At 44.7% G+C, this 26,360-nt stretch overlaps 1 protein-coding gene across 2 annotated transcripts in view; it reads right to left on the reverse strand.

Annotated features, from left to right (window-relative positions):
* PAQR5 (progestin and adipoQ receptor family member 5) overlaps positions 1–26,360 on the reverse strand; it is a 53,930-nt gene that overhangs the window by 2,315 nt on the left and 25,255 nt on the right. Inside the window, exons 5-7 of one of the 2 annotated variants that reach the window (XM_078683001.1) lie at positions 23,647–23,691; positions 10,736–10,832; positions 9,035–9,179 (exon numbers count right to left, since the gene is read on the reverse strand). In XM_078683001.1, coding sequence (XP_078539127.1) covers positions 9,035–9,179; positions 10,736–10,832; positions 23,647–23,691 — 287 coding nt within the window. The remainder of the gene's footprint in view (positions 1–9,034; positions 9,180–10,735; positions 10,833–23,646; positions 23,692–26,360) is intronic. The other variant, XM_078683002.1, reaches the window with a different exon arrangement.

Raw genomic sequence — 26,360 nt, forward strand, 5'->3', positions numbered from 1 at the left:
AAGCAGGCTGTTTAACCAGGGGCATGTGTGAGAAAAGAGAGGGAGTGTCAAGGGAACATGGAGCATGTGATAAAACGAGTGAGATACAGACTAGGTGAGGTCATATGAAGAGAAGACTGCATAGGATTATCCATTTGAAGAAACTCTGCACAAGTCCGAGCAAACATCGATTGTGTATGAGATGAGTGGGCACGTGAAAAGGGCGATCAAGTTACTGGCAGAGTAATCATGTAGGTAAAGGGGGGGGATTGGGCTACCGGCCAAGTAACACGGCAGGTTTGTGAGTGGTCAAGCAGGGTCATGAGTGAGGAAGGAATACAATTGATAGTATATTGATGTATGAGCATTATAGCAAGTGAGAGACTATAAGTGAGCAAGACAACCGAGGGATGAAGGCATTTGTGACATATTTATTGTAAAGTGCTAGTTGAAGCAACATGTGGCCTCTAGGCAATTTGCTGACGGTAGAAAAGAAATTGCATGCCCATGGAATAGTCCTAGAATTGGCAGCAGCTGGCTCAAAGAGACATCATGAGAGACCAATGTCCCTTGGCTCTATACATCCCTATTGGGTAGGGTCAGATTATTGAAAAACAATGAATGTGGGACAACGGGGGTTATGGGCCAGTCTTGTTTTATAACACTAGCAGCCCGTTCCAACGTTGTCCGGGTATGAATTGCTGCTGGCCAGTAGTATATTGTTTTGTAGGATTTCGTTTTGATAGCATTTCTTATCTGTGACAGGCCTGTGAAACGCTCCAATTCACAGTGCACTGCTGATGCACTTAAGAGTGCGCGTTCAGTAGTGTGTGAACTCGAGTTTCCCTACTTTATTTTTCCTTGCAATATTATATAGCGCGAACTCGACAACATGGCATGAGCACAATTTGCATTACAGAAGAACGCATTCATTTGTGGTAGGCACGGGGAGACAAAGCGATTTGCCTGGAATCACAAGGTGTTGAGCTGATGCCACGATTCGAACGTAGCTCCCCAGCTCTAAAGTTCGCAATTCTAGAACTTGTGGCGGGAGGTGTGTCTAAAAGTGTATGTCGGTGCTGGCTATCAATGAGACAGACCTGTGGATTTTTCAAATGGGTGGTGAAAAAATCTGAGTATGTTGCTGGAGATGTGTGCCGCCGTGCCACCAATGTACTTACCGGGGGAGGGTAAACACCCATTATTCCGCAACTTTCTTTCCGCATACCATCACTCCGCATACTTTCATTACGAAAGTAACAGGACTCCGCAATGCCATTTTAACGCATGGCATTACATTTTATATGCTTTTACCACGCATACATTTAAAACGAAATTAGTTGTAAATGCATGAATGGTAAAAGCATGTTTTTTTTATGTTTGGATAAGGTAAGTATGGGTATAGGGGTATATGTTTTGGGGTACTGAGGTATATGTTTTGGGGTGTTTGTGTATTTTAAGGGTTCAGATATAGTTTTGGGTAATGGGGTACAGGGATAGTTTTAGGGTTTAGAGATAGGTATGGGTTTTGGGATACGTGTTTTTTTTGGGTTCAGGGCTAGGTTTGGGTTATAGGGGTATTTTTAGGATTATGGGGTAGGTTTGGGTTTTGGGGTACAGGGGTATTTTTAGGGTTCAGGGCTAGGTTTGGGTTTTGGGGTACAGGGGTATTTTAGGGTTCAGGGGTTGGTTTGGGATTTGGGGTACAGGATTATTTTTAAGGTTCAGGGCTAGGTTTGGGTTTTGGGGTACAGTGGTATTTTCAGGGTTCAGGGCTAGGTTTGGATTTTGGGGTACAGTGGTATTTTTAGGGTTCAGGGCTAGGTTTGGGTTTTGAGGTACAGGGGTATTTATAGGGTTTAGGGCTAGGTTTGGGTTTTGGGGTACAGGGGTATTTTTAGGGTTTAGAAATAGGTTTGGGTTTTGGGGTACAGGGTATATTTATAGGGTTAGGATGGGTTAGTGTTTAAGGGTGTTGGGGTATTTTAAGGAGTAAGGGTGGGTTATGATTATCGGGTGCAGGGGTATTTAAAGGGAGCAGGGTGAGATTAGCACACGATATGAGGAATGGCATGAAGAGCGGAACGTACCACACGCCCCCAGCGCTTGTCACGCCCCCCAGCACACGCCCACAGCACAACGCAGACACGCCCACAAGGGACTACTTTGCTGGCACGGTTCTTTTACCTTTTAAATGTATATGGTGGGCATCTGCATAGCCTATGTCCTTCAGCTGCAACTGCCCTTTCCAACGCTGTATTGGGTGTTGTGATTGGTGCTGTGGTTTCTGAGATTACCCGCCTCAAAGGTTTGGGCTCTCTCTTTATTATATTAGTACTAGCAGCCCGTCCCGACGTTGTCCGGGTATGAAATAGAATGTGTGTAATGTGTGTATTTGGCAAGGACAATTTATTTTAAAATCTCGCGGTAGACAACATTTTTTGTTTCATAAGAATAGGGACGGAGAAGGGCCAGCTGCAGCCTTGGTTGATGTTAGCAGGCGCGTGTAATGTCTTTGAATGAGAAAGTTATCAGCCGCGGGTAAATCCGTTTAATGAGAGAGTTCAGTGACAGCGAGTAGGAGAGGCTGCAGTAATTGTCCCCGCAGACACGCTCATTTGCGTGTTCCCCCGCTTGAGGCCCAGCTGCAGCCCTGGTTGATGTTATCAGGCGCGTGTAATTAGTGTACTGATCCGCCGCCTGAGCCCGGCTAGGGCCCTGGTTGATGGTAGCAGGCGCGTCTAATTTCATTGAATGAGAGAGTTCAGTAACAGCGCGCAGGAGAGGCTGCAGTAATGTTACTTACCAGGCCTCCAGCTGAACGTGTTTGTCATGCCCCCAGCACACAGCCACAGCAGACGATCTGCTGATTAATGTACGACCCACATGGCATAAAGGGCGGAACATAGCACACGCCCCCAGCGTTTCTCACGCCCCCAGCGTGCCCCTTGATGCGGCGCAATTGCGTTCACATGGCATGAAGGTCGGAAACACGCCCCCAGCATTTCTCACGCCCCCAGCGTGCCCCTTGATGCTGCGCAGCAACGTAATTGGAGCTTGTATGTACGACTCACATGGCATGAAGGGTGGATACACGCCTCCAGCGTTTGTCACGCCCCCAGCAACCGCCCAAGCCCACGATGTGATGGCCGTACCACACGCCCCCAGCGTTAGTCATGCCCCCAGCCCACGCCCACAGCACAACGCAGACACGCCCACAAGGGACTACTTTGCTGGCACGGTTCTTTTACCTTTTAAATGTATATGGTGTCCTACGGTACAATTGTATGTCTTGCACTGTATGATTGTGATAAACACCACTGTTTCTTGAAAAGTTACTAAAAACAATAAAAAAAAATGTATATGGTGGCCGTCTGCATAGCCTATGTCGTTCTGCTGGAACTGCCCTTTCCAACGCTGTACTGGGTGTTGTGATTGGTGCTGTGGTTACTGAGATTACCCACCTCAAAGGTTTGGGCTCTCTCTTTATAATATTAGTATGGATATGGATGGATTTGTATTGTTATTGGTCACTAGCGAAGCCCCACTTTCTTTTGGCTGCCTAGGTTAAAGGCAACTCTTTGTGTTGTGCAAGAGTACTAGAATGTAGGCCTTTGAGGTGGTCTATGTGGCCAGAACCTGGGTGTCATGTGTGAGGTTTGGATGTGTGCTCGAATTTTTTGTGGCAAACGTGTTGTGTTTAAGCATGTAATAAGGCATATAGATGTTGAATGGCTGGAGCTGTGTTTGCTCATATTTATCATACCATATCAGCTTTGGGGATGGCAATCGCCATGATGTATTCTAGGCTTTGGACCAGTGTTAATGCTAAATAGGGCCACCGAAAAGTCTGTTGAAGGCAATCTAATGTAACATTCAATTTGGTGAGGCTAGTCTGGGCTGTGGAAGAGTCTGGTGAAGCCAGTCGATGCCGAGGATCAGTGTGATGAAGCTACTCTATGAAGAGACTGGTAGTGGTGAAGCATCTCCAGGTTGTCTCTCGCCCTTTTCTTTTGTTTATTACTGTCACAAGGGTGCACTTGGGCTATTTTGTCACAGTGACACTGTAGGAAGTCTTAGCTAAGCTGCTTCTTTCTAGTTCTCCAAAACTTCATGTAAGTATTTGTATTACTGTACATGTTCTAAAAAGTGCACGCCTCCCTACTGTTTCATGTTTCAGGCCGTTGCTCTCTGGTAGTGGGTTTACCACAGCCCTGTCCTAGCCCTGCCAAACATATCGTGGGTTGTGTACGTGGGGCTCTTGGGACTTGTGTTTCACACCTACCTTGAGTAAGCTGTACTTGTACTGTCTGCGGGTTCAGCTCTGGGCAGACCCCATTCTGAAGAAAGTCACTATTGCCCTGTTCTAGAATAATAGTGGGTGTTTGCTAGACTGGTAGTAATGCAGTGTGTGTGACTCGACTAGAATAGAGATTTTGCAAGCAACCTGCCATCAGTGGTCGATGAGGTTCTGGATACGTGTGCTATTCTTTGAATAAGTGGAGTGTTTTATCTAGCTCATTTGGTGGCTCTAATTGTTGATCATGTTCTTTCGTGTTGGTCTTTCTGGCTTCAGTTGCTCCCAACTCTGGATACGGACATTCTTGTAGTTCTAATGTCTTTGTTACTGTGGACTCTCCGCCCTTGTTTCCAAGGTTACTGCAGTTTTTAGGATCAACCTCCTGATAATTGGCACGGTTGTGCCCAGCCACTTAAATCGAAGGTATCCATGTCCATAATTTTGACCAATCTCACGGCCCATGTATAAGGAACTTGTGTACCAGCCAGGCAGCAAGATTTCAGAGTCCAATCGGCAGGTCAACCGAATAGCTTTCTCACTTCTAACTTGCCGGTAAGTACCAGAAGGAGTCACTCTTCCATTGCCGTATGCGGAGGAGCGGCGGAAAGCAGAGTTGGCAGTGGTGTTTTTCCCTCTGTGGGCTACCACCTGTTCACAAATTCAAATAATAGTAATTTTAGCACCATGAGTATTCATTGTTCATACTTCCTTGTTTGCATTGCTGATTATGGATGGACAGTGGGATTGCATAGACTTAAAGTAGTTAAGTGTGGAAAGTAGTGTAGCTGGAGAGGCCTGGCAGGAGTGAAGTGGTATGGGTTTGGTTCCCTCTGTTGGGGTGTTCTGTGGCTGGGGCCACCTGAGTGGCTTTGTAAAGCGTTGTAGCCAAGCGCTGTCAATTATGTTCTGACTTGCTTTAATTGTTCCACCCATTTAACTCAGCAATGTGCAAGCCTGCTCGAAGTGCACGATCTTTCAACAAACGATGGATGACCGCAGAACACAGCTTTGCTTAAAGGAGGAGTAGCCAAAATGTACTCTCAAAATAGAAATGGTTGTTACAGCCTACTCCTTAGAGGCTGTCGCTATAGTTGTGGCAGCGGGTTATAGAGGAGGGTGTTGCCCTTTATACTTGTCCACCTGGTGTGAAGACATTCTGTCTATTCTCCCAATAATAAACAACTATTCACCCATAACCTGGAATCTATCCTTTCCTCATTGATGGGAAGTGTGTGCGTGTCCTAGTATGGTCTATGCTCGGCCTATCAATAGTTGGGGATTGCCTCTATGCCTCATAAGCAGTCAGCGTCTAACCAAAATGGAGCTTTCACTGCAGGCTTTGTCCACGTCGTAAATTGCTGTCCATCTGGAGCCAAATTACAATAACTGCCCCAGGGGGCGCAATGGGCATTTGCGCCATCTTTGTGTGCCGACTGGGGCACTTTGGTATTATAGAAGGGGGCGCAGACGCTTGAGCGTCCCCTTCTATAATACCAATAGCCCTGGCGCACTTAAAGCGCCAGCACTACCTTCAGAGGGTGGTCCCTCACTTGCATTGGGGCATGCCCTATGCAAATTAGGGAATTCCTTTGACTCTGCACCCGTGCCATATTACAGACGCGGTCGCAGAGTCAAAGCAGCCCTTAGGAGGCACACTGACAGTGTGCCATTTAAAAGGTGGCGCACTGTCAGTGCGCGTCCTGAGAGCAGCCCTCTACAGGGAGCAAAGCGGACCCATGGACCTTCCAGACATCCCCTTGCAGGCAGGGGCAGTCACTGACTGCACCCTGGGGGCATCGCGAGTTTGTGGCTGCCCTGGGTGCAGCGCATACATCATAATAGGGTGCATTGTGATTGTTTTACAGCCCATGTTCATTTCCGTGCCCACTGGCTGGTGGACAGGGGTCGGAATGCTCAGCCATTCTATTCAGTGCTTAATTTGTAATAGAATAAGTGCCGGTGCCCAAAGCTCTGCTCAGAAGCCCGCTGCCGGTGCTATTAAATGTCACACACCGAATACCAACGCGGTTTAACCTTGAATTCACCCCATGCATCTTTACCCACTGCAAGACACTCCCTGCCCCTTTATCTCACACTTACAGGCTCCTTCAGCCTTACAAGGGCCCTTGCACTTATTTATTTATTTATTTTTTACAAATTAAGCACTGCAACTTTGCAGTCTTCCGCCTTTTCGCTTTGTGAATTTTTTCCCGCTCTTGTTCTCTGGAAATGTTTGAAGAGGGAAAATAAGTGCTGGTGGCCCCCACCGGTAACCACCGCTCAAATTAAGCACTGATTCTGTTGGAGGAACAAATCTGCACTGAGTTCAATAGAAGTCCCCCTTTCCCTTTTGATCTGTTGCCGGCCATCACCAGACAACTGGGCTCTGTGACCTCACCAGTCTAGCTTGAATCAAGAAACTGTCCTTGACCAGTTTTGACTAGGATGGAATCAAGAAACTGTCCTTGACCAGTTTTGACTAGGATGGAATCAAGAAACTGTCCTTGACCAGTTTTGACTAGGATGGAATCAAGAAACTGTCCTTGACCAGTTTTGACTAGGATACCTTGCGACTCCCACCTTGAAAAATCCTCCCAAGACAAGGGCAAAGACTAAATACATTTACTCAAAACTAGAAAATCAATTTGAACTTTGAATAAAGCACACTGGCTTAAGGGAGTATGTATTCTTCTAGTGTATAGCGCACAACCACTATAAAACATTAGAACAGATAAGTGTTTGAGAGGGTTAAGTTCCTGGAAAGTATGAGTTACCTTTGACATTATAGCACTGTAATGTTAGTAAGTTGTGTGGCGAATGAGGCAAAGCACTGTCTAGTAATGTGTGTGACTGCTATGCCATTATACTTATGGCTCTGTACCCAGGGCCAGCTTTAGGGCGGAGCGACCGGCGCCGCCACACCAGGCTCTGACTTTGGTGGTGGGGGGGGGAGGGGGGAGGTGCTGTGTTTAACAATAACTTTTGGTTTAAAAGCACATGGATTTCCTTGTGTGTCCCAGTAGTTTTCAGGCAACAATAAAAGTGCCAAGATAACTCAGGTAATTAATGTTAAGCAGAGGTTGGCCCAGCACTCAAATAAGTGACATGTGAATGATAATTTATAATAAACCTTATTGACAATATAACGAAAATCGCAGTCTAACAAGGTCTTCCCAATCAAAGAAAAGTTCTGGCAGAATTTAATTGTAGATGCAAAAATTATTTTATTCTCTATTGAGATACAAATTCATAAAATTCATGATCGCAGACGCATTTCGTCCTTATGTGGACTTTTCAGGGCTTGCTGTCATAAAATTCTTGAGAGGCAATGTTTAAAATGCAATCAGGTCAAAGTAGCAGAGTAAGTCATTGTCATTCGGTTCAATCAATTGTGTAAACCATCTGATGTTCCAAAATTTAAAAGGACCTGATTGACACGTTCACGCACGCCCTGAAGAAGTCCGCACTTTTCTTTGATTGGGAAAACCTTGTTGGACTGCGCTTTTTGTTATATGTCAGTAAGGTTTATTATAGATTATCATTTACATGTCACTTATGTGCTGGGCCTACCTCTGCTTATCTTGTTCAAGTGACTTGTATGTCATTTATCTAGGGCACATGGAGGCCATGCCCTAGGCCCTATACACCAATCTCAAAATAAAAAACAGAGCCCAGATAAGGTACTTTGACTGGTGCAGGATATTTTGCCCTGTCCTCCCTTTGTGTGTTGAGATGGTAATTAATGTTGCTAATGGTGAGAGAATGGAATTTTGTCGAGTAGCAGTTTTGACTAATCATAAAGCAGCGTGAAGGGTTAATGTGCCTGCTGCAAACAAGGTGTCCTTTGCCGATCACTGAAAAGTGTGAGTGAACTATGAGTAGCACCAGGGCTTTAAGTGGGCCGGGTCTCACTGGGTCTGAGCACCTGCAGTTTTTTTAAGGAGGCCAAGAAATAGGTCTCTATCGAGCACTGTTTTGTGCCCAGGCGGTCCTTTTTTTCCTCAGACTGCAGTGACAGCAGGCACATCGATGTGCGCATGCTCACACTGCTCACTTCTCACTAGTGGGGAAGTTACGACATGACTTCATGCCAGGTGAGGGTTGTAGGGGAAGGGAAATCCTTTAAAGAGAGTGTTTTTCTCTCTTGATTTCCCTTCTCTTTTTGAAACGCAGGAGCAGCAACATCATCGTGGTGTCACCAGGGCTTTAAGTGGAAGCTTTTTCAATATTATATACACAAGCCATAGTTGCTGCTTATTTATCTTCTGCAACTAACAACCATTGACAAAGTCAATAGTCCTGACTTGTTGTAGGTATGATGTTACTTGTTGTATCATATGTCCGGATGCAATGATAGAAACAGCAAAATACAAGTAGGGCGGCACACTATGCTAAGCACAGATTTTTATCCTATGTGTTTATAAGCCACGCCCTTAATTACATAGGTCACACCCCTTTGAGAGACCCCCCCACCCCCAGTATTTTCATCCCACTTAAAGCCCTGAGTAGTGCTATACAAAAATAAAGTTTATGGTACAGAGAAGCTAGGAGAGATGAGAGACACTGCTGGAGGGTGGTAGTAAGGGAATCCATGGAGAAGGAAGTCATGGGGGGGGGGCGCCAAAATAGATTGTTACACCGGTCCTCACCAGAGCTAAAGCTGGCCCCATCTGTACCACTGTGCATATTGTATCCCTGCACCCAGATACCTTTGCTCTCCTACGTCCCCAAATGACTCTACCTATTTTCACTCACCGATGTAGTCAAAGCAGCCCGGTGCCAGCCGCTCAGGCAAGTGCGTGGCGAAAAGGAAGCCGGTGAGGAAAGCCAGGCCGATGTGCCAACGGTGGGTTGCGCATGCGTCATTGTCGGTGCAGCCTTCCCCGGTGCATAGGTAGAGCTGTGAATAGAACGGTTGACAGTAATGCCTGCTCTCTACCAGAAGAAATCAATACAGGAGAGGACGAATGCAATGACTACTGTCTTCAAAGGGAAACAACCTTTACAACGCAACTTTTACAAAGCACTACCATTACAACAAAACTTTTACAACGCAACATCCATTACATAGCATGCCATTACAACGCAACCATTACAACGCATGACACTACAACGCATACCATTACAACGTGTCATTACAACGCAGTAATTACAATGCATACCATTACAACGCATACCATTACCATCCAACACTTACCCTACTGTTGCACCCCCTGGAGTTAGAATAGTAATTATTACCCCTACACTATCCAACACTTACCCTACTGTTGCACCCCCTGGAGTTAGAATAGTAATTTTTACCCCTACACTATCCAACACTTACCCTACTGTTGCACCCCCTGGAGTTAGAATAGTAATTTTTACCCCTACACTATCCAATACTTATCATACATGCAATGTAATGTTATGCATTGCAATGGTATGCGTTGTACAGGTAGTATGCGTTGTAATGGAATGCGTTGTAAAGGTAGTTTTTAAAAATTCGATGTAATGGCATGCGTTGTAATGGAATACGTTGTAATGGATGTTGCGTTGTAAAAACTGCGTTGTAAAGGTGTGCGTTGTAAAAGTATGCGTTGTAACGTCATACAACCAGCATCACAGTATACCAATCATCTGGGCGGGACTAAGCAAGCGTTGTGTGGACAGACATCAGAAACCACAGAGCAAAGGTGCATAACTGAGTGCCAATTCATAAATTGACACATACTGGCTACTAAAGTGGGCACCACATATTAATGGACTGAGTGTAGATGTAAACATTACAAGTATAGCCATAAATGCAGCGTGATGAAGAAGTACAGGTGGTCCCATTCAGTAACCTGTTTAGGAGTATGGGAAGTAGGGTTGTGGAAGTACTTTTAGAATACTCTTACATGCCTTTCCAAGTCCAACTCCGAATTAGGAAAAGTGCAAGGAGAGCTCAGTTCGTACTAATTGCATATGAATATTACCATTTAAATGTTTTGTGGACTATTCACAAAAACATATTGGAAAATGTAATGTAGTACTTGTAGAGTTTTACTTTACAACTGCAAAATGCCTTTGTGTATTTTTGTTACGCGCTTTGGGGCCGATTCACAAACACACACAGCAAGTGCACACAATGACCAGAGGCAAACAAACGGATGAAACCGAGGGATTGCCAGACCGGTCGTAAGCTCTGACAGGCTTGTGGATTGAGCAAGAGTCGGCCAATATTATGTCCTCTTCACATAAACATTGAAACTTTTTTTAAAGTGGAGTTCTCATCACTTTATATATCAATGTAAGGGCTCGCAGAAAGGCAATAAAAAAAGGAGTCCCTTATCCCCTGATTTGGCTGTAAAAAACACTGTTATAATTGGTGGTCTTGCACTCGGTAAGTATCTGATGCGGGAAAATCAGCGATTCCCCGATGATTAAGTGTTCAGTGCCCCCCACTGGCTCAAATTAAGCACTGAATAGATCCCTTACCCGGTAGAAGAGGGGCACGGTGTCGAACAGGTATGGATATGCGAAGGCCAGCACCCGCATCACTTTCGAAAGCCGAGGCCGCTCAGTCTCGGGAAACCTGCAGAAACGAAACCAGAAACAATGCTAAGGAATTATAGTAAGAAAGTATACGAACTGTAAAAATTATTGCATGTAAAGAAAAGTTCATCTTTAAAAGAATCTCCACAATCCTAATATTTCCCATTATCAACAAGGTAACAAGCGCCCGTGGGACATGCTATCTGAGACATGATTTTGCTGTATGTCTGATGTAACATGCCCTGGAGAGACAGGCTGATTTATGGATGGCAGAAATGATTTATGACCTGTCCACTGTGATTTATGACTCGTCATATAATTATGATTTATGAGCCTGTCAGAATGATTTGTGACACTCAGTATGAATTATGCAACTGTAAAATGTTTTATTGACTTGTCATCTCGAATTAGGACTGACTAAAGTGTTGTACGAAGTCTATGATGTAACAGAGTCCATGCATTTAATAAAACCGCGGCCAAGTATTCCCACAGCAAAGAAAAACACATAGCTGATGTAAGTTTATTCATACAGGTATACGTGGGATTTGTATGAATTGGAATGGGCCAAGTGTGGGGGTTATAACATGCCCTTGAAGCTATGGGATATGTGCTATGTGATGTATATGTCTGGGACAAACTGACTGGGACCTGGATTTGCTAGACCTGTACAACAACACGCCTTGAAGGACAGGCTTGTTGAGAACTGGATTCCCATTTGTTTGGACGTCTACAAGGGACATGCTTGTAGGCCCTGATGGAGCAAGGTAGCAAGACAACATTGTGTGTACCCCTTGTAAAGTCAATGTTCCATAACGTTAATATTTACTAATGGTATGTTGCGTTAAAATTAAGTTGCATACATTTTTACACACGGGAATACTAATTTTGCCTGCATGATGCCATAAAATGAACTAATATGTGTTGTTATCGTGTTGTGAATTAATCCACAGCTTAGATACAAACGCAGCTTAAATGTGTTTATTGTACACGTTTTGTGCTAGAAAGTGGTTGGATATGTAAGTATAAAGTGCATTTATGTAGCTTATTTGCTAGGTAACAACTAATGGGGAAACGTTAGTATGGTGGGAGGTAAACAGAAGGGTTTTAGTTCCATATTTAACATGAATTTGTGTTTGTTTCTATGATAGTTCCAAAAGTGGCCTCTGAGGTCTGTCAGAAAATGGCTGCTCGGGTAAACTGTGAGCAAAAGCTGGACAGCGCAGGCGCACCTAAAGCCTGCAAGTCAGAGTGAACTGCCTGTGCTCGGGGAGGTTCAAGGTTACCATGCCCCGGAACTTAGGATGGGTGCCAAACATGGACGTTTGAATGTTCTGATCCTGGGAAAAAGTCCTGAAGTTGCAAGTGAAGGAAGTAACTAGGCCATGGACTGTCCTAAACAAAGCCCCTTTTTTTCTGCTGAATCATTGTAAAGATGATGTTGTAATGGTGAGAAGATGCTCACCCACCCCAAATTGTCCAATCAGTACCCGAATTGGTAATGATAGATACTTTTTAGATAGATTAAGTTAGGAAATTAGTGTATAAAAAAACCCTGTTTTTGTCTAAGAAGCGTCGCTTTTTCGATTTCCTCTCGAAGAGCTGCCGGACTGAAGATCGATTCCTGGATGTAAGAGAACTCTAATTTTCTCCTTGTTTGTTTTTCAGGATATTAGGATAAGATGAGGGTGTTAGTTAGGGATGTTAGGAGAGAATGAATTTGGAACTATCTTTTTTTTGCTAAACTTTTAAACTGTTTCTAAATAAAATGATTTTTCGAGCTCTAAATAAAATGATCATTTTGAATATAAAGTTAAGATTTTACTGAATAAAGAATTAATAAATGCCTAAATGCCAGACATACTAAAGTGTTGCTTTAAATAAAATTGGGAAATGGAATTTTAAAAGCTGGTCTTGTGATTTTCCTACGCCTAATTTTCTTTCTAGCAGATCCATTGCCACTATGGTGGTGCGTCTGAATAATTAAAATGTTTGAATAAAACCATGGTAAATTGTAATAAACTGTAGGTGTAAATAATAACTGATTAGATAGCTTTAGACACTCCACCAAATGTTACAGCATTTCTCCATTGCAATTCACCAAAAGCCAGGAGCCAAGTGTAAGTGAACAGAGTAAAAGTGCAGTGTTATGGGCCCCACTGATGAATGGTTGTGTGTTTAAAGGTTTCAGGGAAATAGTGCCTATTAGAAATGATTTTTGGAGTTCCGCTGTTGCAGCCCTGCGCACAGTGCTTCTGTATTCCTGGAAGAGATAGACCAGAATGCTGATTGTTTCCCTGTGTATGGCCTGTACGATGTAGGAACACTACTTCACTTAAGCTTCTACCACAATTTTAATCATCCCCTAGGTGCTCCCTTTAGTAAAAGTAATCAAGACAATTTGGTGATTTGTAACTCTTGGTGAAGAATTCCTTCCCCCTCCATTCAGAGCTCCCTACTCATATAGGAAGCCCGTCCACCATTAGAAAAATTTGTGGTGAATGAGGAGAACCCGAAGGTGAAGCATGACATCTGGATAGGTGTGTGAGGATTCTCTTTGAATTGTTTTTAAATTGTTTTGAATTGCCTTTTCCGAACACAGTACTGACCTCTTTCTGTGGATCTGCAATTTTGAAAAGTTCAAGGAGTTGTCTTCACAGCAAGAGTACGTTTTTTTTGTTATTGTATTTCCCTATATAGTCTTCATTGCCTTGAACCCATAGGATGGCTTGGCATCCAACAGAACACTTCATCGCAACAAACATAACAGAGATGCTGCCTGAGTGGCTATCATGGTGGCCTGACAGCACGCTATTTCCTATGGGACAAATTAGTAAAACAGAAAGCACAGGAGCCCAACACAGCTCAAATATTCCTTGGGTTTGATGTAATCATTCTAACAGCAGCACATTTCCACCAACAGCATTCGAGACCCCATTCATTCAATGGAACAATCTTTAGAATTCGCCATAGCCAATCAATCCAGCTAAGCCACCCCCGGATGCCTTGGCTACAGCATTACCAAATCTGATGAATGCAGTCACGTTGCAACGCGTGGGACAATGGACAACATATTCACCCAAACGGAAACTAAATGCTTTTAGCCAGATTCTAGCCTCTCTCATTCATATTCCTAAACAGCAGGTCTGGTAATGTTTAAAAAAGACTATTACACGCTATTACAAGAAAGTAGAGAACCACAAATAATCTACTCATAGGCCCGACTCAAATCCAAATCGAACTCCACCACCACCAACACCACCACCTTCTTTTCTGATGTCCTCTGGCCCCAAGGCTGATCTTACTTCTAGCCACAGTCCAAATCAACAACCACGTGAGGACTCTCTAATATAAGATTACCTCATTTATGAGCAACCTGTGGTTAAGAAAATCCCATGTTTGAGGGAGATTTTTCTTCCTATCCAGGGTCCAGAATTCTGCCTGGTAAAAGTAAGGATAATCAAAACCATCTCGAACTTCAAAGATTCCTTTCATGCACTGTTGGGCTGTATGGAACAATAGTATCCACAACCTCCCATTTATCTCTCCAAACACCATCCGCCTCTCATGCACGAATAAGCTTTGATACAAGTCTGCTGTAACACGACTGGAGTACATGTCGTAACTAGAGCTGGGCCTAATTTGCTATATGCGAAATTACAGCAAGATTATGCAAGATTGTGCAAGGGGGATAACTCAGCATTTTGCTCTATTGTTCTTAGCACAAAATGCACCCTTACATCCAAAATTCACCAGAGGATGCATTTTGTGCCAAGAAAATAGTGCTAAATACAACCTATACGAACAGATGCTGCCGGAAGCCACATGCGCTCACTATGTTTGATGTTTCTGTGCCCGAGTGATAGGAATTTTGTGCCAAAACACTGTTTATTATGCGAATGGGCATAGTTGAAATACTGTTTATTATGCGAATGGGCATAGTTGCATAATTTTTTTTAACTTTTTCTTCAGAAGAGTAACACGAAATTACTCAGATTACTTGGCCTAGCCTGAACCTCACAGTCAACATCAGGCTACACTATAAACTCACACTGTACCAACTATGCATAACAAACGGAGTAGTGCATAATCAGCCATTCAGAAGCACAATAGAGCCTTGTCTGAGGGATGCAATGTATTAAAAAGTTGAACTACAATAAATAAATCCTACATACACACCCCAGCAGATGTTCATGTGCACATTAACATGCCCACTGCCAAGCACTTGTAAATGGAGATGTACATATATACGTCAAGGTAAATAGAACCTGTTGATTCTTTTGACTGAACAGGTATCTTTTTGTTCATAAACTAAAATTTAAAAAAAAAATATGCAACTATGCCTAAAAGTGTGCGTTTACCATTTTAATCCTTGCCTCGTTTTGAAGTAGGACATCAGATTTATGTTGCACCAGAGGAACTTGAGATATAATAAAGTAACTGATCAAACAGTAAAGGTTCTTGTAGAAAAATGTACCGGTGACTCTCAAAGAGCATCACACAACTAGGACGAGAAGCTTTTGTGAAATTGGCATTGTGAAGCAACTGTGATATTGGGTACAAAAGCAGGACATCCTGTTCAAGGTAAAGCCAAAAGTATTTCTGGATGACCAAAGAGATACAGATTGCTCATGGATCACAGCACGTGAGCCAGAGTGCTTCATTAAAACTGAGGGCTAACATCAGTTTTTACCACGCATGCATTTACCACACATTTCACAATGCATTGACCTTTGCAGAGCCTTGTAGCAGATTGTGGTACTTTACCACACATTGGCCATGGTAATGAGAGAGAATATATATACGGACGGAAGGAGACTCTAGAGTTCACAACCGATGGGACATGGGAAAGTGCTGCACGCCGTCCTGCATGCTGGCAAATCCTGGAGATATCACCACCTGGGGATCCCGAATCAAACTGTTGCATTCTGGGTCCCGTAGTTGATGCACCGATTAGGCAAACTACATCAGGCGGAGCCCTTCGGGGGAGGAACAGCCACAGCCTATCCAACAGTAGCGGGACTTTCATAGGTGTGGACATTTCCCTGCTCGTTATTACACATGGCGTTGATGAAGGCAATGACGCCGAAATGCATTCGCCCTCTGTGGCAGTTTGTGATTAAAGAGACTCCTGTTTGTCCCAGATGTGGTCTCCGCCTTTTCTTTGGGAAGGATTCTGATATATAGATATATATATATACACATATACATATATATATATATATATATATATATATATATATAGTTATGTTAGAGTTTACATAGGAAGAGCATATTTTGTGTTGCTAATAACTTCGGTGCGGTTTGACGAATGTGCATGAAACTTTAATGAAGTTAATCCACCTCAGCTCCTTCCTGGAATGTTTTGGGGGGTGATCTGTCAAGCAGGAGCCAAGAAAAACGAGCTGCCCCAAAACGTTGATTTCCCATGTTAATTCCTATAGAAAAGTTTGCTCTCTGGTGCAGAAAAAAGAGCTGAACAGAATTACACCAAATGTAGCAGAAAGTTTGAACTTTATTCAGAAACATACTTTTTGTTATTTGGTGTAAATCCATTCAGCTGTTTTAGAAATATGCATTTACAGAGGTGCTCAGAGTGATCATGAAGGGGTTGAAAATGTAAGTAAATCAGGACGATTGGTCTAGTGGGTGTCCCATGGTACTGTAAATCCCAACAGTAGAGCCCCCTGATTAGGGGTGGGAGTTTTTGTATCCCCTCATCCTTTTTGGTACCAGAGAACCAGGACTGGTGCCATGGTATCAAGCAATCTGACTGGCTAGCAGCAACTCAAAGACAAGCATTGGCAAAGCCAATAGGTCTTGCCTTTTAGTCCTAATGACATTGCCTAGGGATTTTAGTGACGCTGTATAGCATAGTACTCTCAAACATTTCCTATGGGGTGAAACAGCATGGTCTGTGGTGTAGCTAAGAGATGTAGTGATGCCAGCGGGGGTGGAGGGCGGTCCGGGGGTATGAATGCACGGTGGGTATACTTATAACCACAGTGCATTCATCCCCTCCCCTCACCCCATGTACAGCAAAGCATTTATATGGTATGGAATACAAGTCGTGGAGTTATTTTGTGGGTTTCATTCTATACTGTGCTTTAAATTATGCCCCTCGTCTCTAGAAGAGGCACAGATTTGACAATACTGTGTAATGCTGTATTTTAGTCGCTATCCATCTACTGCACTCTCTGGTATGCATTCTTTGCTTGCTATTGCTATTTTTAGTGAGTCAAGTGTGATAAGTAAGTTACTTTATTATTGAATTAGAATTAAACTATATTTTAGGCCTCACAACCTCCTTATTCCTGTAGTCTCTTATCTGTAAACATTAGGAATAATTAGACCCGGCTCAATTATGGTAGCAAGTACTATAAAAACCTTTGATGAACCAACCCCCACCACCACTTTGTCGAGACTTGCATGGAAGTGTTGCTGTTAAAAGGAGCATATTGAGTGGTTCTTCTACTTGTTGTTTATAATATTTCTGAACACTTACTTTATTGCCTCGGATTATCACTGTGTATTTTTATATTTGTGTAAAAAGTCCTCTTAATGTGATCCTGCATTGTTTTCAGTGAGTCCTATTCCCTTCTATAATAATACTTTGTTGAGATGTGAATCACAGATGCTAATAAAATAATATGTATATGTGCTTCATTGGTAAAAACAAATCTTTATTCAGCCAGTGGCTGCTCCTCCGCTAAGACAGAGGAGCGTCGCCCCACTGCTCGTTGAGCAGTGGAAAATAAAAATAAAATGATAATAACAAGAAGTTATTATCATTTTCTTTTTCTTTACGACTTCAGCCTGGTCGGGTGGGGCGGGGCTGGCTCACAGCAGAGGGAGCATTAGTGGTTTGCACTCCATCCCTATGGGGCCATGATGCTTACATCAGCCCCCAAGGGTCGTCCAAACTGTCATGCGCACTAGGCATGTTCTCCATTGGGCTGTGTTGCACAGCCCCTTGGAGAACATGCCTAGCCTCCCCAAGCACCGACCGAGCGGCCAAACAGCCGCTCAGACCAATCACGACGCTGCTCCTGCAGCGTCATGATTGGCCGTGAGTGTCCGGAAGGCTGGGTGCTTCCGGTGCTTCTTCCAGCAGAGAAAAAACTTGTGGAGAGTCGAGAGAGAGGTGTGCGGAAGGCGGAAAAGAATCAATCAATCAATGCATTTATATAGCGCACTACTCACCCGGAGGGTCTCAAGGCGCTTGGGGAGGGGGGGGGGGGTCCGCTACTGCTCGAACAGCCAGATCTTGAGCTGTTTCCTGAAGGCGAGGTGGTCTTGGGTCAGGCGGAGGTGGGTCGGGAGGGAGTTCCAAGTCTTGGCGGCCAGGTAGGAGAAGGACCTTCCTCCTGTGGTGGCTCTTCGGATACAGGGGACGGCGGCGAGGGCGTGGCCGGTCGATCGAAGCTGGCGTGTGGGATTGTATAAGTTGAGGCGGCTGTTGAGGTATCCTGGGCCTTGGTTGTGTAAGGCTTTGTGTGCGTGGGTGAGGAGCCGAAGGTGATTCTCTTGTTGACCGGGAGCCAGTGCAGGTCTCTCAGGTGTCCGGAGATGTGGCTGTGTCGGGGGATGTCGAGGATGAGTCTTGCTGAGGCGTTCTGGATCCGCTGGAGTCTCTTCTGGAGTTTGGCAGTGGTTCCGGCGTAGAGGGAGTTGCCGTAGTCCAGTCGGCTGGTGACGAGGGCCTGGGTGACCGTCTTCCTGGTCTTGGTGGGGATCCACCGGAAGATCTTACGTAGCATGCGCAGGATGTTGAAGCACGACGAGGAGACGGCATTGACTTGTCTGGTCATGGAGAGGGAGGAGTCCAGGATGAAGCCCAGGTTGCGTGCGTGGCCTGTTGGTTTGGGTGCGCTGCCCAGGGCGGGGGGCCACCAGGAGTCGTCCCAGGCGGAGGGTGAGGAGCCCAGGATGAGGACTTCCTTCTTGTCTGAGTTCAGTTTCAGGCGGCTGTTCATCATCCACTCGGCTACGTCTTTCATCCCTTCGTGCAGGTTGGCTCTGGCGGTGTCGTTGGTGAGGGAGAGGATCAGCTGGGTGTCGTCGGTGTTGGAGATGATGTTGAAGTTGTGTTGGCGTGCGATGGCCGCGAGGGGGCTCATGTAGACATTGAAGAGTGTGGGGCTGAGCGAGGAGCCTTGAGGAACGCCGCAGATGACTTCGGTGGCTTCTGATCTGAACAGGGGAGGCGGACTCTCTGTGTCCTTCCGGCGAGGAAGGAGATGATCCATTCTAGTGCCTACTCCTGGATTCCGACGTTGCAGAGGCGCTGTACTAGGGTGCGTTGGCAGACAGTGTCAAAAGCCGCGGAGAGGTCCAGGAGGATGAGGGCCGCTGTTTCTCCGTTGTCGAGCAGGGCTCGGATGTCATCGGTGGCTGCGATGAGGGCGGTCTCGGTGCTGTGGTTGGCCCGGAAGCCAGACTGCGAGAGGTCAAGGGATCCGTTCGTCTCGAGGAAGGCGGCCAGCTGCTTGTTGACGGTCTTCTCGATTACTTTGGCCGGAAACGGGAGGAGCGAGATGGGGCGGTAGTTTTTGAGTTCGGTGGGGTCCGCTGAAGGTTTCTTCAATAGAGCGCTGAGTTCGGCGTGCTTCCAGCTCTCCGGGAAGGTCGCGGTGTCGAAGGAGGTGTTGATGATGTCCCGCAGATGGGGTGCGATGACAGAGTCGGCCTTGTTTAAGACGTGGTGAGGGCAGGGGTCGGTTGGCGATCCGGAGTGGATGGAGTTCATCGTGCGGATGGTGTCTTCGGTGCTGATCGGGGTCCAGGCGAGGAGGGTGGTGGTGGGGGCGTAGGTGCGGTCGTGGGGTGCGTCGGTTGTGAGCTGAAGCTGTTGTGTATGTCTGCGATCTTGTTGTGGAAGTAGGAGGCGAGGGAGTTGCAGAGGTCTTGTGATGGGGTGATGTCGTTGTTTCCGGCGTTGGGGTTGGAGAGCTCTTTAACGATGTTGAAGAGTTCCTTGCTGTTGTGTGCGTTGTTGTCCAGTCGCTCCTTGAATGCAGTTTTCTTGGTGGCGTGGATTAGTTGGTGGTGTTTTCGGGTGGCGAGCTTGAGGGTGGTCATGTTGTCTGGTGTTGGGTTTCTGCGCCAGGCTTTCTCGAGGGCTCGGCAGTTCTTCTTGGAGCTCTTGAGTTAGTCGGTGAACCATGGGGCTTTCTTGCTGCCGGGTCTGCGAGGCGGGGTCCTCAGAGGGGCGAGGTCATCTGCGCAGTTCCTGATCCACTTCGTGAGGTTGTTGGCGGCCTGGCTGGGGTTCGCTGCGATGGTGGGAGGGTTCTAGCTCAGGGAGGGGAGTTAATTCTTTTTCATGCATCCCGCCGCCCTACCACCTCCGTTCACAGGCAGCCACCACTGTTTTCAGCACTTTGAGTTAACACTTAATACTGAAGGAAAACTTGAGAAGTGGGCACCAGCTATTTAAGCAAATGGTATTTAAATTACACTATGCTGCTTCCTTTCAAATCTGCCTAGAAACAGGAATTACGTGAGAAGAGTAATTTAGCATTTAGCGCTATTTTCTTAGCACAAAATATGCCCCCTCGCACCTAAAATGGATGTGAGGATGCATTTTTGCTCTAAGAAATACTGCTAAAATGCAAAAGAACACTAATAGAGCGCACAAATAACTGCTCGTGCCCACTAAATAGGCAGTTGGGGTAGGATTTACCCAGTAGTGGCTGGCAGGCAATGATGATGGAGGGGGAAAGAGGTTGTTGGGAACATAAAAAATAAATAAATAACACTCATCTGTTCGGCCTTGCGGGGTCTCCTCCGCTTCTCGAGTCCTGGAACCAGGAAGAACACAGGCCACCCATAGCCAATAACAATGATTCAATGCAGCATTGTGAGCACCGTGGAGCAGCACTCAGTTAAGGACGGGGGGGCCAGGGCATGTTCCCCACCAGGCTGTGTAATGCAGTCTGGTGGGGAACATGCGAAGTGCGCATGACTGTTTGGCCAAATCAAGACTGACGGCTGAGCAGTCAGGGGCGTCCCAGCGCTGAGCTCCTGGAATTAGCTAGGGAACGGATGTGACCTAGGGGAAGAGCCAGGTTTTCAAGAGCTTACGGAATTGTAATAGGTTAGTTTCCCTGCGAATGTTGAGGGGGAGGGAGTTCCAGAGCTTGGAGGCATTGTAAGAAAAGAGGCGTCCTCTTGACCACGCCTTCTTGATTCTGGGGATGTTTGCCAGGAAGAGGTGGTCGGATCGTAGCTCTCTGTTGGCTTTCTATGGTTTGATCAGGGCTCTCAGGATTGGAGGGCCCTTATCCTGGAGAATTTTGTGTGTTATGCAGAGGGATTTGAAATTAATTCTCTCTTGGATTGGGAGCCAATGTAGGGAGCTTAGGGCAGGTTTGGCAGAGCATCGATTTTTTTGTGCCCGTTAGCAGCCTAGCTGCCGAGTTCTGGACGAGTTGGAGTTTGTTTATGACTGATTTCGGGGCGCCAAGATAGAGGGCGTTCCCGTAATCTAGTCTGAAGAGGATGAGACCCTGAATGATGAGTTTTCCTCCACCCTCACGTTAGAGACGCCCTTGGATTTACCTCATCTTATTCCAAACATTTAGCTCAATTGGTTAGCACGAAATGCACCCGGGTGTTCAAAATAGATGTGAGGATGTATTTTGTGCTAAGAAAATAGTGTTAGATGCAACAGAACAAACAGCAGCATGAGTATACGCTCACACTCACTAAATTTGCTCTTGCAGCAGGTTTTTTTCCCCTTGCCAATATGTGAGAGGGCGTAGTCGCTATTATCTGCAATTCTGCATCAAAGAGTAATGCAGAATTACTGAAATTACTCTGGGGTCATTGAAATTCCTCACAGGCTTATAAATGAAAGCGGCCATGTTTGAATTCAGATAACGGGCTAAAATGCACTGAAATTAACAACGTAAGCCCGGACTCTTCTCTGTCTTACTTACCAATTCAATGTGAGTTCCGCTCCTTACTGGCTTAATAAATGAATCAAAGGCAAGTGCTGAAATACGAAGAATACTCCCCACCCTAAACCCATCCACCCATCAGCAACTGTACAGAAGGTTTCACCCCATGCGCTTTATACCTCTGTAAGGAGCACAATATGGGATATCAATTTGCACCTTAGGAATAAGGCAACCTGTTTGGTGTGCATTTTTGCTTCTTTGAGATGCTTAGATAAATTGTTGGTTTTGGTGCTTTATGGAGCACTGACATGCTGCCTTAGGGCTACTTCCAAATGCTCTTAAAGCACACAGAGCATACAGAAATGCATTGGCAGAATCCAGGTACACAGCGGGCGAGTAAACATTGCGCATCACAGATTATTTAATTTAGAAGGTCTTGTACAATTGAAGAAGTTGTGTAAGATACCCAGGTGATGAGAATGAGGCTTGCTGTATTATGTGTTTTAAGTCAGGATGTCTAGGCGCTAGAGCCGGTCAGTCTGCAATTAAAGGAACAGCTGTGCTTGTAGTTATTTACAAGTAAAATCAAGAAGCAATAAAGCATCATGGCTCACCAGGAAAATGTTCCAAGTTCTTGCCACTGGGACACTAAACACTCTCTCAAACCTGAAAAAGTTTATATTTTGGGGCCACCATCTGCTCTTCATTCTTACAAGGAAGAACGGGAGAAAAATTAGATGATACACTTCTCTCTAGACATCTGGGTGCCAAAAAAAGGCTTTTACAGCTTAGTATGTTATGTTAAACCTAATGCTGATGAGCTCTGGAAACCTATGACTGAAGTGAGACGCAGCTTTCTCTTCAAGTGAAAACTAACGTTTTGCACCCTCTGGAATCTGCCTGCTTTGTCTATCTTTATGCCTAGGCTCCGCTTAATTCTCTCTCCCCTCTCCCTTTTACACTATCCCTCCACACGCCCTTAACCTAAGAATGTAACTTTTAACTGTTGTACCTTTCTGTAACAATGTGTAATTTGTAACCTATGTAACTCTCCTCATGTAAAGCGCTCTGATACCTCCGGGTCTAGCCAGCGCTATATAAAACTCAAGTAAATAAAAAAAAAATAATAATAAGTTCAAAGACAATCAGTTCCTTGCAATGCTATTGCTCTTGCACGTTATACATTCTACGGGTCAGACGGGTCTTGGGTGGCTTGTGTTCTAGTTGAGGATGGACTTGGCCTGGTATTCGAGCTGGACTGCTCCTATTGGTCGAGAATAATTTTGCTTGTGGCTGGGTCCGAACTGAGGTGGCATGGTGGGCAAAAGAACGATGGGTTGGAATGCTACCCCTTGCGATTGCCAGTGGTTACACTTATTGCAAGCATTCTTCCATAGAATTGCTCTGCAGCAGCACCAGCCGAGCACTATCCTGTAGTGCTAACCCCTACCTCAACTGTCAGAGGCAATGGTCTGAGATGTGACTGATTCGGCCCCACTCCTCCCAGCCTTTTAGGTACACAGGCCAGTCGTGAATCCCTGTATGGGAGAGGTCCACTTCACGCCAAGACGTGTACCTCAAGTGCATCTGCTTTAGTTAACACAACAATCTTTGTACCCACACAAAGATGATGCCACAACAATATGGTAAAGAAGGTATGTCAATCATATTTTATTACATATGAAAAATAATTTAACGATTGCAAGCTGTTCAAATGTCCAAAGCAAGATTTGTTCATGTCAACATCTTCAGATTTCACATTCTTGTATTTAACAGATTGAGCTAATTGTTATATAATAAATAGGATTTTAATTTAAATTTGAAAATTATGGATTCAATCATGTAAATAAATGAAGTGTTGGAATTTGTTTTTTCAATCCAAGAAAGTTATTTCTGAATTGAAAGAAAATTAATACAGCATAAGCAAACCTCCCTCACAAGACCCCCGTTTACCTGTCTATGGTGTCCTGATTATAGTGCAGGAACGGGAGGCCGAGCCTGTATGGGTCAGTGGAGTAGAGAAAAGTTAGTACAGGAGAGACCAGGGGAGTGGTTGCTTCATAGAGTTACATAAGAACAAGTTTGGGGGAGTCGAGCAATCATACACGTTGGACCAGAGGCCATGGAAAGAATCAAAACCACGATAGGCTGATGGGGGGGGACCAGTGTTTTTAGAAGGGCAAAAATAGTGGGGGTCTCTAAAGAAGGCGCAAGGTAAGATGCTAGGCCAAGGGCTCTTTATAAAAGGTATTGCTAATGTGTTATGCAGTGAAAGGCGTGGCCTATGCATGTCAACTTTACTAAGAGAATAATAAGCAGACAAGCAGATACAGATATGAAAATATAGATATACACAATGCACGACAACTGTCTCCCTCCACAACTCTAGGGTCAGACGATGAATCCTGTAGTGTCACTTTATACCGTCTAGATTTTAAGAATGAGAAGAAGCGAACATTTTGAAAGGCAAAACAGGGTAGTTTTCAGTCTTCCATTTCAGGCACTTAAGTTGATTCTATACAGGGGCAGATACCCAAGGGTGGATTGATACTTAAGTAAAAAGGCTAGTTTGTACCCAATGGCCTAGATTGAACATATATGTCAATAGAGAATGCGGTCCATTCAAGAAGGCATTTAAGAGTACATAAATAGTACTGTGTATGTACTCCTACATGTCTTTGTAAACTAGCCCCATATAATATAAAATGGAAACAAAATGGGAAAATGTTAGGAATATTCATGTACCATTAGTCTAAATGGAAAGTGCTTGGACCTCTCAGCACTTCTAACATGGACCTGGAAATGTTGTGGCTGATTGACAGAGGCATGTAACAGTACATAAAAGAACGCCTGTGGCACTACTTCCCTTACTCGTATCTGCTTTTGTAAATCGGTCCTTAGATGTCCAAGATAATGCCTTTTGCATATCAAAAAATTAATGTAGGCTAGCTGCAAAATACTTTTTTACAGTACTAATAGTCGAGTCAGCAAAGCGTCCTCCGTGAAGTTCCCACTCTGACTGAGGATGGAGTTAAAGGTTTGAATGAAATTGGAGAAAATATACATTAATCCATCACTTTGACGAATTTCAAAACATTAACATAGTCACTTTGACAAAAACAGACTGCCTAAATTTCATTTTAGAGAAAAGTTAAAACGAGGAGATACACTTTCCATGAAAGTATAATGCGTCTGTGAAAAGGTAAATGTTTATTTGAAAAGACAACATGACAAAGAGGCAAACATGGAAAAGGTGGTGGGTATACCAGATGGGGGAGGCGTGACTGGGAGAAAGTGGAATGGTAAGGGATTTGCACCCAATTCTTTTTTTTTTTAAGGGAGGTGGGGTTTGGGGGAAAAAAAACAGGAATCTCCTGGAAAGGCTCGATCCAGCACTACAATGGGTCCCATCACATTCTCACACACCCCAGCCAAAGATTCAGTATTATTCACATGTGCCATAGCTCGTGACATTCATCAAACATCATTCCTCATAGGTCTTCTTATCCACATATACCTTCTGGTACTCCTCCTCCACCACTTCCAAGTGATCTTCCAGATATCATGCCTGGAGCACCTGTTCCAGTGGACCAAGGAGAGCTCCCCGTGTATCACTGGTGAGACACAGATTCTGGTAATCGGAGACTCCAAGCCCAACTTCCTACCCTTTGCCTGGAGCTCTGGTCTTAAGACTCGACTCTGACTCCCTAAAAGGAGGGAACCTAGGGACGGTCTTTGATGTAGATTTCACCTTTGCTCCTCAACTCAACACAGTGGCACACAGTGTGAACTTGCAGATCTCTCTCCTCTACAAAGACCACATAGTCAAATTAACAAGAGCACTTATCCTGGCACACCACAGATACTGTAATAGCATCTACTCTAACCTGCCGGTTAACTCATCGCCATAACCCAAAGTCTTTAGAACCAAGCAGCCAGAACTTCTCAACCGGTGGAAGCATGATTACATCAAACCTACCTTGAAAGCACTCAATTGGCTCCCAGAAAATGGCAGCATTCAATTCAGCGACTGCCCATTGGGTCTATCCACGCTCATTCTGCCTGACCAAACTAGACCCTGGCTGTTTGGACTCCAACCTCCACTCATTGGCAGTCCATATTTTATTTTGTTAAGTGCTACGAAATAAACACAAGGAGAAGTGGAGCACTACATAAAATTCCCCCAAAAATAAATCAAAGAGGGCTGTTTGTCGAGTAACAGAATGAGCACAGGAGATCTTTTCAATATCAACACAAAATTAATAGTATTTTTAAGCATGTCAAAAAAGCTCTAAGCGTGCAAAAGGAGGACAAGTAGAAATAACTCGGGACAAGCAGTCGAAGACAGTTTATGTGTACAGGTGGACACAACATTCCACCATGGAGTACAGAAGGGAGGAAACCAAAAAGCGTTTTGTCTTGGGCTGCTTGGGAAGGAAACAGTTTATAAGAGGAAAGCAGTGAGATTGTTAAAGGTGAAGGCGGGAAACAGGTTGCAACTGAATCAGGGGTCTCCAACCTTTTCCGGAATAGAAACTGCTTTTGCTCACTGGAGATCATCACAAGCTACTAATATTATTAGTGGTGTAATAGTGACCGTAACTGACAAGGTTATATTAGTGGCCACCATATACAAGTCTATCATTAGTGATTTAATCTGATCAACA

This window comes from Lissotriton helveticus, chromosome 3_1 (genome assembly GCF_964261635.1).
Source record: "Lissotriton helveticus chromosome 3_1, aLisHel1.1, whole genome shotgun sequence".
NCBI lineage: Eukaryota > Metazoa > Chordata > Amphibia > Caudata > Salamandridae > Lissotriton > Lissotriton helveticus.